At 34.2% G+C, this 14,712-nt stretch overlaps 3 protein-coding genes across 6 annotated transcripts; 2 read left to right on the forward strand and 1 right to left on the reverse strand.

Moving 5' to 3' along the window:
• Positions 1–155: 155 nt before the first annotated feature.
• On the forward strand, positions 156–7,625 carry Cul1 (cullin 1). Of its 3 annotated transcripts, none has more exons than XM_070668682.1 (13): positions 156–718; positions 1,077–1,297; positions 1,415–1,577; positions 1,664–1,882; positions 1,961–2,215; positions 2,304–2,597; positions 2,682–2,960; positions 3,037–3,216; positions 3,384–3,533; positions 3,616–3,855; positions 4,349–4,452; positions 4,527–4,746; positions 4,907–7,625. In XM_070668682.1, the coding sequence occupies exons 2-13, from the start codon at positions 1,134–1,136 to the stop codon at positions 4,985–4,987; spliced, it is 2,349 nt and encodes a 782-aa protein (XP_070524783.1). In that variant the 5' UTR covers positions 156–718; positions 1,077–1,133; the 3' UTR covers positions 4,988–7,625. The 3 variants fall into 3 exon arrangements, with proteins under 3 accessions (XP_070524783.1, XP_070524782.1, XP_070524784.1); XM_070668681.1 differs by having other exon boundaries at positions 157–449; XM_070668683.1 differs by having other exon boundaries at positions 159–449; positions 2,697–2,960.
• Positions 7,447–9,088, reverse strand: LOC139109568 (testis-expressed protein 9). The gene is made up of 5 exons (XM_070668719.1): positions 8,714–9,088; positions 8,469–8,642; positions 8,268–8,402; positions 8,022–8,156; positions 7,447–7,938 (listed from the first exon to the last, which is right to left on the reverse strand). The coding sequence occupies exons 1-5, from the start codon at positions 9,086–9,088 to the stop codon at positions 7,843–7,845; spliced, it is 915 nt and encodes a 304-aa protein (XP_070524820.1). The 3' UTR covers positions 7,447–7,842.
• An 80-nt stretch (positions 9,089–9,168) lies between these two features.
• Sirt7 (sirtuin 7) lies at positions 9,169–13,923 on the forward strand. Of its 2 annotated transcripts, XM_070668703.1 has the most exons (5): positions 9,169–9,298; positions 9,733–9,831; positions 9,972–10,069; positions 10,265–10,480; positions 10,653–13,923. In XM_070668703.1, exons 2-5 carry the CDS (start codon positions 9,733–9,735, stop codon positions 11,806–11,808), a joined length of 1,569 nt encoding a protein of 522 aa, XP_070524804.1. In that variant the 5' UTR covers positions 9,169–9,298; the 3' UTR covers positions 11,809–13,923. The 2 variants fall into 2 exon arrangements, with proteins under 2 accessions (XP_070524804.1, XP_070524803.1); XM_070668702.1 differs by lacking the exon at positions 9,169–9,298 and having other exon boundaries at positions 9,635–9,831.
• Positions 13,924–14,712: the final 789 nt, after the last annotated feature.

A 14,712-nucleotide genomic window follows, 5' to 3' on the forward strand; every position in this document is an offset into this window, starting at 1 on the left:
TCGGAGCCGCGTACGAAAATTTATTCGGAAATAAAAAATCTATAGTTTGCGTCACGTGTATTATTAGATTATTCGTTGTTCGGGAATGGGTTTTCGAACACATCCTGGTGGCCGAGTTGCGCGTTGCGGTTGGCAGCTCCGCGCTGCCTAACCTGTCAGAACCGAAGCAGCGGATCCGCGGTAGTGGGTAATTTTTTAAGCACCGTACGTTGGCTCGCTCCGGCCGTGTCGCCGCGCTCATTGTCGCACAGGACGTGGAATTGTACGGGCGCGGACGACGGAGTTTCCCGGCAACGTAAATCCCCCCGTGGTGGTGAAAACCGTGGCGCGTTCGTGCTCCGTAACGCCGTTTTGTGGAAGCGAAGCGGGCCAGCGCTCGGTTTAGCACGGAGAGAACAGTCGTCCCTCGGCCGTTGTTATTCCTGTTATGCGGTGGTGAACGTCGACAGGTGAGCGCGTGTTTTCTTTCGCACAAAACGACGTCGCCTCCGTTTGCGCCCTCCGTTCCTGCGACGCGGCCGTTTTTTCGCCAGCAACGAGAAACGCGAAGGGGAAAAAAAATATGGTGCGCGAGGAACGCGAGTAGGCCTCTATTTCGACATCCCTCCTTCTCTCTCTTTCCGCTGCGCTCGCTCGCTCCTACTCTCGTACGCCTCTGTGTGTGTCTCTCTCTCTGCCTTGGTCTTGCCAAAGGATTGAGTCGTGCATCACACACAATGTAACGGAATACTCATCCGTCGGTTAACCTTTCCCTTTCACACAAAGCTCTCTTTTCTCTAACGAATTTGAGAGTTACCTTGATGGAGTTCTCGTTTCGATTTCGAGCGCGTGGATAAACGTTGATGAGCTACTTTTCTTCGACCTTTAACTCGAGTCGAAGATGTTAAAAGATACTTTAATGGCTTTCAGATAACTTAATTCTTATCTTTAAATGTGGAATATTGAGATAAAAAAAAAAATTCTTTTTGACGTGCATCTCATTATTGTCGTAACTTAAAATCATATGTCTACTTATATTAACAAATAAGTGAGGAAAAAGGTAACACGTTATATTTATGTTATAAATATTTCTACAGAAATTATAGTAGCATATAGTAACGGTGACGCTCACTCGACAAGCATATAGGAACAGAATGTCAGGGCATAGAGGCGGTGGAGGGGCTGGAAGTCATCAAGGTGGCCCTCCAGGTCTTAAGCAAATTGACTTGGATCAAATCTGGGGAGATTTACGCGAGGGCATAGAGCAAGTATACAACAGGCAGTGTATGTCAAAGCCGAGATACATAGAATTGTACACGTATCCTTTTTCATAAGAAATACTTTTCGATTTTTTATTTTTTTTTTTATTTTTTTTATTTATACATATAAAATGATTATCATGTATTTTTCTTATTGCATCATACAATTTCTATAGACATGTATATAATTACTGTACAAGCGTTCATCAACAGCTAACTAGAACTTCAACTAAAAGTAAAAAGGGACAAATTCAACAAGGAGGTGCACAGTTAGTTGGTTTGGAGTTATATAAACGTTTGCGCGATTTTCTTAGGAATTATCTTATCAATTTACTCAAAGTAAGTATATGTAATTGTTGTGCTTTTGGTTTAAAAAATTTTAAGCAAAAATTTACTGTACATATATATGTATGTATATATTACAGCATGGTATTGACTTGATGGACGAAGATGTACTGCAATTCTATACAAGACAATGGGAAGAATATCAGTTTAGTAGTAAAGTGTTAAATGGTGTATGTGCATACCTTAATCGTCATTGGGTGCGAAGAGAATGTGAAGAAGGTCGTAAAGGAATTTATGAAATTTATCAATTGGCTTTAGTTACTTGGCGAGATAATTTATTTAAACATTTAAATAGACAGGTAAATAATATTCTTGCAGATATCACGATACATTTATCGTATATTTCTTTATTAAACCGTGTATAAACTTTTTTTTAGGTCACTAATGCAGTTCTTAAATTAATTGAAAGAGAACGCAATGGTGAAACGATAAATACTCGATTAGTCAGCGGCGTCATTAACTGCTATGTAGAATTGGGTTTAAATGAAGAAGATCCAGGTGCAAAAGGACAAAATTTAACAGTATATAAAGATTCATTTGAAAATATCTTTCTCGAAGATACAGAACGATTCTATACTGGTGAAAGTACCGAATTTCTTAGGCAAAATCCTGTAACAGAATATATGAAAAAGGTATCTCTCAAAAAAAAAAAAAATAATACGCAAAACAGAATAATAATCGTGAAAAAAAATCTTACTCTTCCTTGTCTTGTTTGTGCAGGCGGAACACAGATTATTAGAAGAACAGAAACGAGTACGCGTTTACTTGCATCAAACGACTCACGAGCGGTTGGCAAAAACATGCGAGAGAGTACTTATCGAAAAACATATGGATATATTCCATGCTGAATTCCAAAATCTTTTGGATGCTGATAAAAATACAGATTTGGGTAGGATGTATCAGCTTGTAGCGAGAATACCAAATGGCCTTGGGGAATTAAGAAATCTTTTAGAAAGTCATATCGCCAATCAAGGTCTTGCAGCTATAGATAAAGACGGAGATTCAGCAGCTAATGTACGTTATTTTTAATTAATAAATTAATTAATATTAACTAATACATTGTTAAATATTGTAACTTTTCTATAAGTGAATTGATAGTTCTCACATTTGCAGGATCCGAAAATTTATGTGAACACGATTCTGGAGGTGCATAAAAAGTACAACGCTTTAGTGTTGGTAGCATTTAATAACGATAGCGGTTTTGTTGCTGCCCTAGATAAAGCTTGTGGACGGTTTATCAATAGCAATTCTGTCACAAGAGCAGCAAACAGCAGTAGTAAGTCACCCGAATTATTAGCCAAATATTGTGATTTGCTACTTAAAAAGAGCAGTAAAAATCCAGAAGAAGCAGAACTTGAAGATACTCTTAATCAAGTTGTAAGTAATTTAATAACTTTTTATTTTGTATTTTTCTGAACGAAAAAACCACGTTTATCGTATTTATTATTTACAGATGGTAGTATTTAAATATATTGAAGACAAAGATGTATTTCAAAAATTCTATAGTAAGATGTTAGCAAAACGATTGGTACAACATATGTCTGCTAGCGACGATGCAGAGGCTTCCATGATCTCTAAGCTGAAACAAGCTTGTGGATTTGAGTATACTTCGAAGTTACAACGCATGTTCCAGGTAATATAACATGTTATTATGTAAAGTAAAATTTGAAAAAATTTAATATTAAAAGTTAATTTAAAATATTCTACAACTTGTATATAATTTTATTTGAGCTTTTATCAAGAGATAACGCATTTTATCACAAAAATGTTATAATACAATTTTAATAATTTTATCTACAGGATATTGGTGTATCAAAAGATTTAAATGAACAATTCAGGAGACACTTAACAAATTCTGCTGAACCTTTAGATATAGATTTCAGTATACAAGTTTTATCTTCTGGTTCATGGCCATTCCAACAGTCTTTTACATTTTCTTTGCCAACTGAGGTAAAATTTACCGAAAAGTATTAAGTCATAATTTTTATTTTTAGAACCGACACTGGTATTTACTCATAATTTTTACTTGCAGTTGGAAAGATCTGTACATAGGTTCACTACTTTCTATAGTTCACAACATAGCGGCAGAAAGTTAAATTGGCTATACAATATGTCTAAGGGAGAGTTGCATACAAATTGTTTTAAAAACAGATATACATTGCAAGCATCGACTTTTCAAATGGCCGTTTTATTAGCATACAATGGATCTACATCGTGGACAATACAACAGCTGCAATATGCAACACAAATAAAGATGGATTTTTTACAACAGGTAATATTGCTGTTCGCGATTTTTTGAGACGCGAGCGTGATCGGAGAGCGAGTTGCTACGCCGTGCCGGTATGTACGTGATTTTGCTGTACGTCGATCTCTTCCGGACTTTTCCGATAAAGTAATTCACACGGGCTAGACGCCGAAATTCTTACGCTCGCTTGCCGATCGCAGCTCAGTAGCCGTACACGACTCGCTTCATATACAGCTCCGGTTTCTTTTTTTGCGCGATCTCCCGTACATCGCGTGCCAATTTTTTTTTGTTTTGTACAAGTTGTCCGTCTAGTTTGTAATAAAATCGGCTATAACGGTAAGCCAGAGTATATACTTTTTTTCCACTCGCGTTGTGCTGTATTTCCTTGCGCGGCAGTTATTTCTGGCCGGTCTGGTATTTCACACGTGTACCGCGTATCTCGATCACGCGTCCGCACCTAAACAGTTGCATTTGATAAAATTTAACGATTGATTATATTTAATTAATAATTTTTTTACAGGTTATACAAATACTTTTGAAAGCCAAGCTTTTAACCGCAGCTAGCGATGATGTAGCTGAATTGACCCCGTTATCAACGGTAGAACTTTTTACAGGATACAAAAAGTATGTTACTTTTATGTGTATATGTATATATTTAATTATTCTTTGTAGCATTTGTTACAATAGTCATTTTACAGCAAAAAATTAAGAGTGAATATTAATATACCTATGAAGACGGAATTAAAAGTTGAACAGGAAACTACGCACAAACACATAGAAGAAGATAGGAAACTTTTAATTCAAGCAGCAATTGTTAGAATTATGAAAATGCGAAAAGTATTGAAACATCAACAATTAGTGGCGGAAGTATTGAACCAATTAAGCTCTAGATTCAAACCAAGAGTGCATGTCATTAAGGTAAGTACATTAATTTAAAAAAAAAAGAAAAATTGATATAATTTATACGTTGCTACATTTTTTACAAGTTTGATAAACGCAATATTATTAATTTAAGTATATATAAAAATTGCGTAATATTAATACAAATATTTTAATAAGACTGGATGTCTTCTTGCAGAAATGTATAGATATTTTAATTGAAAAAGAATATTTGGAGCGCACAGAAGGTCAAAAGGATACTTACAGCTATTTGGCATGATCAGAGCAACGATACAGAAACAAAAAAATTAAAATCTGCATCACTCACTCACTTTCATTGATATATACGTACCAGATTTATTTATTTAAGATTTCAAGTGTAATTCCCTATTTTTATTCTGTACATGAATATCTTTGTACCATACTGTCATTCTGGTCGCATTTAGAGTCTGGCTTTTTATATATCTTCTAAAAGATATATGGATATAGCGTGAAAGATGTTAATAAAATTATTTCGTAATTCTTAACCAATGCTAGGTGTGTTACTGTCTGTGCTGGTTTTCAAAACAAAGCAAATTTTGCTGTAATATCACAAGCATTATTTAAGATTTTAGAAAATCTATAGAAAATTATATGAAATTAAAAACGAATATTTTCATTGCATTATTAACACTAATATTTTCTAATCTTATAACTAAAATATTTAAAATAATTAATTTTTTACCAACTGGAAGGAAGCGTATTGTAAATGTGGAAGAAGTAAAAAATGCGTTATGTCCATTATATATATATATATATATATATATATATATATATATATATATATATATATATATATTATATACATATATATAAAAGATTACTAATGTAATTGGTATACCAAAAGAAATCAACTTCACGCACGTATACAATAAGGTTTACTGTATAATAAAAGAAGACAATGTACAAAATTTTTGCAAACACATAGATAGTAATGCATTTTAGCAAAAAATTAACTTTTGCAGTAGACATATATATACATAAGTCAGGAAATTTTATAACAATACATGTAAAATTCTATTATAATTATAGTAATTCAAATGTTTTTGCGCGATAGCATAGTTACATCAACTCTGCGTGTTTTAGATAGAGTATTTGAAATTATAAGAATACAAATCTTATGATTTCTTTTCGAGAGTATACTAATATCAATTTACATGCAATTAGCAATCGTGAAAAAAAAAGGGAAATTTATATTTTACAAAATTAAATTAACAGTATAATTTTTTTTATTTCGAGCACAAAAAGCAGTAATTGTCTTTGGGTCAGAACTGGATTTAAAGATTAACTTAATCTCGAATAAATTTGTTTATATGTTTGTAAAATTTTCATTGCTATGGTAAAGAGTTGCGAGAAACGCTTGATGTTCGTGCAATATGGAAACAGTAATATTTATGGTATAATAGGATTTAAAAAAGAAAAAGTATATATAAATGAATAATAAACGTAAGCTACAAGTGGTGCTTATGTGAATCTTAACTTTAGTGCCCTCATAAGGGCCAAAAAGAACTGTAGATTCTGTAATTATAAGCGCTCACAATAATTACGATCATTTCAGAATTGAGTTTTGAAACTCAATGTGTATAAAAATAAACGAGAAAAATAGAGCGAGAGAAAAAAAAAGGTTTAGAACTTTTAAGTATATATATATATATATCATGATTCTAGGTATTCAAATATTAATGACATTTTTTCATGGCATATTGTCGATGATAAAAATTTGAAGGGCGAGAAGAATAAATTGAGAATTATTGTAATTAAATTGTATTAATATACTTACCCGCAGGGTGAGCAGCAACGTCTATATATGTATATATATACATACATATATATATACATATATATATATTTAGCTAACAGAAACATTAACTTAATGTATTTTAATAAAGCGTATTGCGAATTTCTTTTTCAAACTATAAAAACCATTAAAATAATGTTATTCGATCTATAGGTTGTGCAGAGGGATACTGACTATATCACGCGGTCTTTATCCATATTATATTGTGATATTTGCTATTATTTAATTTCCATACGAAAGAAGCTATTTCAACGAATTGTTTGCGAAAATATTAAGTTTGCTTTTTGTAAATTTAGACTATTACGGTACGTACGCATCATCTAGATCAAAGATCTATCGCAATCTTTATATCGCAGAAAGAACACTAACATTCGTGTGTATCACCCAGTGAATCAATGACAATTTCGATGAGCTGGATATTTTTTGATAATTCGTACAGCTCATCGTATGACATTATTTTGGATGCGCCGCGCAATGGCAAAAATATGTTTATGTTCCCGTTAATATGCAGCGAAATCTAAGCGTTTTGAGTTTTTGTATACTTAGATTTTATTATTGCCAATTATTATTCTTTACACTCCCCAAAAGAAGTTGTGCAAATGAACTGAATGAGACATTTGAAATTGTCAAACGTAGAAATGACTTGGATTTGATATAATCACGATGGAAATCAAATTTTTGAAATGATTTCCTATTATTACCTTGTTACTATTAATTATACTTATTAGATATATTTAAAAATCTGTAAATTCTTTTACGGTCTATTTAATCAGACATGCATTTGTCATTTTATATGATGTCAATGAATTGCTGTAAACACAATAAATGCACGCGCATACGTATAAAACGAAACAAAAATATGAATTATAATTGTTCGCAAAATTATTAATAAAAAGTAACAGTTTCTGATAAATTACGAATATAAGTTTATTAAAAAAGTATAAAATATTTCAATTTGATAATACTCGATTTTGATATGTGAAATAAACACATACAAGCTTTCTCATAAAAAGATGTATATCAAATCTGATTTGTGCTTTAATGTATAATACTGTAAAATATAAATAGCTATAAAATGGGATTAATTTCATCTTTTATACATAGGTTACAATCTCACTTAATTAATATTTTATGTAAAATGTCCGTAAAAAAAAAAAGAGATTGATTAGAATATCAAGAGACACAGTAGCGTCTCGCGTCAAATACACCGAAATTTATCGTATATATCTTTACGCGAGTCGTCGAATTGGCGACAGCTGAGATTATAAATAATATGAATGCTATTACCATAAATGCTACTATGATGCATCCACAATTTTCTGAGGTTTCCACTCTAATAATTTTATAAAATCTTCTTTCGTTAAGCTAAGTTGCCCGTTTGCCATTAAATGTATCTAGAAAAATTATAAGTTATAAAAATTCGTACTTTATGATGCTGCACAAATAGGAGAAATTAATAACGAAATTATGTACATACATTTTGTTTTTTTAAATTGTCTACAAGTAATGTCTGCTTCTTAAATGCTTGCACCAATTCTGACCGCTGTTTTTCTAAACTTTTTACAGCCAATTTCTTGTCATCTTGTAATTTTCTGATTTGATTTCTCAATTCCTGCAATATATTATTTAGAATATTCAAATAGCCTTGTGTGTGAGCCATCAATTTTGGGCACAGCAGGCTGAGCAATATTATTAAAAAATTTGTAGATACATGCTATTATACCTTTTCTTCTATCTGGCTGCATTTCAATGCACTTCTGAGCTTCTCATTGTTTTCTAGAGATCTATTTAATCTTATATCCAAATTGTTTGATTGTTGATTCAATGTTCTTATTTCTTTCTTGAAACTTTCCAAATCCTAGAAGAGAATATTTGTAATATATCCATGCTAGCAATTTTATAATGTGTTGTAAAGTAAAAATACCTTTTTTAAGTTAACATTTTCGTTGTTTAAAGTTTGATAATTGGACAGTGTATCGGAATTAACATTTTCCAATTTCGTAATTGTATCGTTTAACGTTTCTACTTGGTGATGCAATTTAATTTGAGTGCCTTCGAGTTTCTTTTTTTCCGCCTCTAATTCTTCGCAATAATCGCACTGCATATAAAAGCAATTTATCGTGTAGAAAAAAAATAATTCTGTCAAACGGTAAAAATAAGAGGTACTACCTTATCGTTATATTCGAGTTGCATAGTTTCTAACTTTTTATACAGCATATCTATCTTGCCTTTAAGCAAAGTGATAACAGCTTTACTTCCCACAGTGTTATCTCTCTTCGAACATTCATTGTCATTGGTGCATTTTACTGGTGCTTCGGAAATTTTTACCGATGATATTCTTAATTGATTATCAACACTTAGTGCTCCCTCTTCCAAATCCGCGTTTTTAACATCTTGTAAATTTGAAAGCGATCGGCTCGCGGTGTCAAATATATTCTCATGTATAATCGAATCAACGGCCTTCATTACATCGCGCGTTCTTAGCTTAAGATCACGATTCAGCCGGTGAAACTCCTTTTCTTTCGCTAACAAATCGTCAGACATGTTTTTGTCGAAAGTGAAACACCTTTCGAGGTTAGAAAATTTATTGACAGATTAGCGACACAAGTGCGAAGTGTGCATATGTGTACGCGGTGACGCGCCGTGAAGGATACAGAAACGCAGCTCCTTTCATTCTGCGCACGGGAGTTCCGTCTCTTCCAAGTATGCTTCCGGTGTGACGTGACGAACGGGGTGTTTTCAGCTAAATTCGAGGTGAGCAGGCTTAACTGAATATTCATCAACCCCCCGTGAGATTGTTAATAGCTTCGACATTTAAATCTCCTTCCTCGAGTCTCCTTTAGCTTAGCTAATCCGAGACCTAACCTAACCTAACTATCCGCGCGAGGAAAGTCACGAGCGTTATCGTCGCGCGCGCGGAAGATCTGATCGCGAAAAGGGCCTTCAAGAATGAACATTGGCGGCCCGGCTGCTCGTCGTCGTTTATCTACAGCCCTTCGCTGCCGTTAATGGTGATTAGACAAGGGGCATCTCGAACGGTGGCAATGGAGGCTGAAAAAGTTCTTGTCGCGACGCGTGTGAGATCAACGTCGATCCTTGTTCAACAAGAGGACTGACGGTCGAGAGACGCGAGACATGTATCAAGCATGGGCAATGGTACGTCACTGCGCAAACCGTTTTGATTAAAGATGGAGGAGACGAGAGACGAGAGACTCCTGTCGCGAAGACGTTCCGCCGCTTTGAAGCCTTTCAAAGTTAAGGACGAGAGAGTGGCCACTCTAAAAAAGGTAAGGTTCCGCTCCGTCGCTTTGTGACTTCGTCCGCTAGATTATCGCATGTTAATCGCGCTCGAGTCTTGAACCTCGGCCGCCAAGCCGACGTTCTTTAATATCGTAAACAAATCTCATTGATGCATGCTTTTTATTAGGTGGCGGCAATTTTGCAAAAATCCGAGATTGATCGGACGGCGGAGGAAACTGGGATACTCGCCTCGTGCAGCGATGTGGTGAAGGAGGTTAATTTACGGTAACGACTGTTGCAGTAAAAAAATATTTCAGTACTTTTTTAAGATTTCTATAGTGATTTTTATTGTTATTTGGAGTTAAATAAATATAAAATTGTTTTTATATATAAATTATAGTTGTAATATAATTTTTTAATAATTTTTTTTTTTAGATTAGAGTAAAAACATATTTTTATTTTATTTGTCTCGATTTGTAGGCAAGAAAAACGAGACAGAATAAAGGCAAGATTGGAAGAGGTTGAAGATGTGCCTGAAATCTTGGAGGAAAAATGTATTCGCTTGGCAGCAGCAATCAGTAGGGCAACATCACTTGCAGTATACACTGGTGCTGGTATCAGCACAGCAGCATCTATTCCAGACTACAGAGGAACCAATGGAGTTTGGACTCGTATGCAACAGGGAAAGGATATTGGGTAAAAATTATTTTAATTGAAACAATTTTTGTGTTATCTCGTTTTAATAGCCTTTCTGGTTTTGCAAAAAATATTTGAAGACAGTTTGCTGTAAGGTTTCTTTGATATTGTATGATAAATTATGGTATATTGTACAGCATATTTATTGTTAAATTATTTATATTTTTCACAGAAATCATGATCTCAGCCAAGCCGAGCCAACTGTGACACACATGGCCCTTTACGCGTTATATAAAGCGCGAGTTCTCAAACATGTAGTTTCTCAGAACTGTGATGGATTACATTTACGTAGTGGTATCCCGCGCAATCTTCTATCCGAGGTGCACGGTAATATGTATGTGGAAGTTTGTAGAACGTGCAAACCGTCTAAAGAATATTGGAGACTTTTTGACGTTACTGAAAAGACTGCGCGATATCAACACGGCACGGGAAGATCATGCCACAGATGTAATTCGATATTGCAAGATTCTATCGTTCATTTTGGTGAAAGAGGTAACCTGCCTTGGCCGATCAATTGGAACGGAGCAACACGAGCTGCAAAACAAGCGGATGTTATATTGTGTTTGGGTTCTAGTCTGAAGGTTCTTAAGAAGTATCCGTGGTTGTGGCAAATGGACAAGCCCGTTCAAAAGAGAGCCTCTTTATATATTGTCAATCTACAATGGACTCCAAAAGACGAGAATGCAGTTTTAAAGATAAACGGGAAATGTGACGAAGTAATGAAAAAAATTATGAGTCACTTAGGACTAGAAATACCGCAGTATAATCGTACGAAGGATCCGATTTTTTTTCACGCGATGAAGCTCCAAACCGGCGAACAACTTACCAAGACTCAGCCATGCCTCGAGGAGCCAGCTGTAAAGGAGCCTTTAAGTCAAAGCAGCGATGAAAATGTAGAATGCACAGTGCAAGAAACTGACAAAGAAGACTGCATATCGTCCATAGCGGTGGCCGATATAACGACCACTTATCCGGCACCGGTTTTCGCCGCGTTACCGTTTTTGTCTATGGGCTTGCCATTTCCTCCTATGTACATGTATCCCCAATTGACACCATTATTTTATTATCCTTTTATACAAATACCAAATGTGCCAGCGGAGGCACCGAAACCGAAACCAGCGTGTTCGTTTTGTATGGAGCATGAAGGCTCTCTCACCTGTTTGTATTATCAACGTGATGTGGATTGCCCAACACCAATAAAAACCGAAAACGAGCAAAAGGTAGAAGAAGATACTCTAGTGATTCGCGCGGACACTCCCGTAGCATCTGCGAAGAATCCAGGCTGGTTTGGCAAAGGGTATCGTAAAGGTATGAAAAGGAAGCGGTAGCATCCACTCTATGTAAATCTATGCAATATGCTTGACCGACTATTTATCGGGACTATACAATATAATCTTATACAATATATTTAAAATATTTAAAGTCTCCATATCATATAATAAAACTCGTGCATATTTTGTAGATTTATAGCAATTTAATTCCAGTATTTAAAGCTTTAACAAAGAAATAGACTGAAATTTTGGAAATATTTCTTAACGATGAAAAAGCAATCCATTATTTTTGTCCGTTTTAAAATAGACTTTGTCAAAGTTCATTATCTAAATTTTTTTTTCAAGATGGGCAAGTGGAGTGCACATTTTAATTAAAATTTTAGCGTTGTCCGTTGATTTTTAATGAAAGATTTATTTAAACATTTATCTTTACCACAAAAATATCTTTCTTGTTCAGTTTGTTTGATTTCTTTAACTATGCCTCCTAATTGCCTCATTTTATTTAATAATTGATATTATTTTATTTAAGAGAATTGTCGATTTTTATACTATTATACAATTAATATCTCAATATTAATATATAAAATGTGGTATGTGTTGTGTTTTTACAAGCAGCTTAAATTATTTTATCTATAAATTATGTTAAAAAAAAACAATTTATCATCACTTAATGTGTGCGAAAAATGAAACGTCAACGTCTTGTAGCCAACTTTATATGTTAGTATTTTTAAGAACATTATTTTCTTCCTACATTTGCAAATAAGTTATAGAACAAGTTGGGGCAAGTGTAAAAACATAATAAATTTTGGCTGATAAGTAATTTATTTATAGTAACATTTAATATGCAAATTTTAGATACTCATTAGAAGCTCTTTTAGTAAGTTTATAGAAAAATAATTTTATTTCCTTATTTATTATGTTATCTAGTGCCCTTACTGATTAATCAAAAGTGGCTTAATACTCGCCCTAGTCGACTTTACTCATTCTTGTATATCAAGTTTGTATTGTAACACAAATCTAAAATTAAATATACAGACAATTCAGCATAAATAATAGTAAAAACTATTATCATCTAATATATTTTTCTAGGGTATTTAAAAACATGTTTATCATTTTAAAAATCATCTTAATTTAAATTATTGCTATTGCATATTATTTTTGTTATTTAATGAATATATATTTCATAAGCGTGTAGCGATAGATCTGACATCAATCAAATGTACCTGTTTTTAACGTCACATTTTTTTTGTTAAATATTTGGTTATTAACTTGAAATTAATACGATTTACATTATATGTATATAAACGCAGAAATATTCTATGTATATATTTCTATTGAATATTTCTGTATCATATAATTTGTATAATAATTAAAATTATTATATGCGTTTGTAATTATCTATTGTTTAAATTATTTTTGAAGGTCTAAAAAAGCTCATTACTGCATACAATTACATTAGAATATATATATATTTGTTCTTTTATTAAAAATTAATTCTAGAAGTAAAGTTTTTCTATTACATTTTAAAAGTTAGAAATAAAATAAAATAAAATAAAAATAAGCAATAACAAAACTGATATACAATGATATAATTAAAAAATGTTGGTTAAACAATTATGTAAATGTGTCATTTAATATGTTATAATGTCGGCAATTCTCGAAGCAATATATTAATTACAAAATATATATTAGACGACCTATAATACAGCAATTGTGATTTTCACAGGTCATTATACATGTACGCAAGTATTGTACACTTAAAAAATGAATGCTTTTCCTAGGAATTATAATATAATTAACATATACATATATATACACTGTGTAATGTGTTTTTGTATTAAAAAAAAAAAGAAACATGAATTTTTCATGAAAATTTTATTGATAAGGAAGTTCGAGCATTTTTACAGCATAATTTAAAAATATATGACACTGTGTCAAAAAATTAATCCACCTATCAATTTCAAAACTGTCTTTAATACAAGTAATTTTTTTATTCTTTTTTTTTTTATGAGAGAATGTGTCTGTTGGTTTTATCAACTATCGCATTAAATAAAGTATCACCCATGCCATTTTTTACGTCTTGTAAATATCCTGAGAAGTTCTTTATCATCAAATTTTTCATTATTAAATATATGTACGATTTTACATTGGTCGTAAAAGTAATCTAAGAAATAGTTTTTAATTTAAAAAAAAACCCAGTGAATTTCATGCGAATAAATTCTGAATCAATTGTAAATTAATTGTATGACAAATTAGTCAATTGTGCGAAACAAAAAAAAAATCTGTTAAAGTGAACTTGTCAAGGGTCGAAGGTACGGGGACTCCGCGCGGGGTGCGGGCGTGTCTCGGCCACTGATCGTCTCGGCCGACATTGGCGGGGCCCGCACGCGATGAAGTGAGACGAGTATCGTTCTCGCGTTCACGGGCGCGGACGCGGGCGTCCTCGTCTCTCCTTGTCGCTCTTGCAGTCACTATTGTTAGCCGGTGGAAAAAACTTCAACCGGGCGGCCGAACGAATTTCGTGGTCGATCACAAATCGTCATTGGCCAGGTTCTCTGACAGGAATTGCGCGATTATCGCGGGCCTCTGCGACGAGGCACTCTTGCGTGTCGTGGACGCCTGCCGTTCGCGTGCTTCGAGGAACGGCTTCGAGGTCGACGTTCAGCCGTCGTCTTTAAATGGGCAAGCGGTGGTGAACGGGCTTTGGACGGGTAAGAGAGCCTGCGGCGACGGCGAACCGGAGGCGGAAGAATGACACGCGGATCGCGCGAGGAAACCGCCGACGGGAGCACGGCCGCCCCGTGAGCCGCGACGGTCGTGCCGGGAGGTGGTGACATTCGGGCAAGAGCAGCAGCGGGACATTGGTGAGTTAAAATACGTAATCGGGGAAAAAGGCCGCTGCGCGTGGGGTGGACGTCGGTGGCAGGTAGAGACGCACGTCGTACGCAAGGGGAACGTAAA

This window comes from Cardiocondyla obscurior, linkage group LG18 (genome assembly GCF_019399895.1).
Source record: "Cardiocondyla obscurior isolate alpha-2009 linkage group LG18, Cobs3.1, whole genome shotgun sequence".
Lineage (NCBI taxonomy): Eukaryota > Metazoa > Arthropoda > Insecta > Hymenoptera > Formicidae > Cardiocondyla > Cardiocondyla obscurior.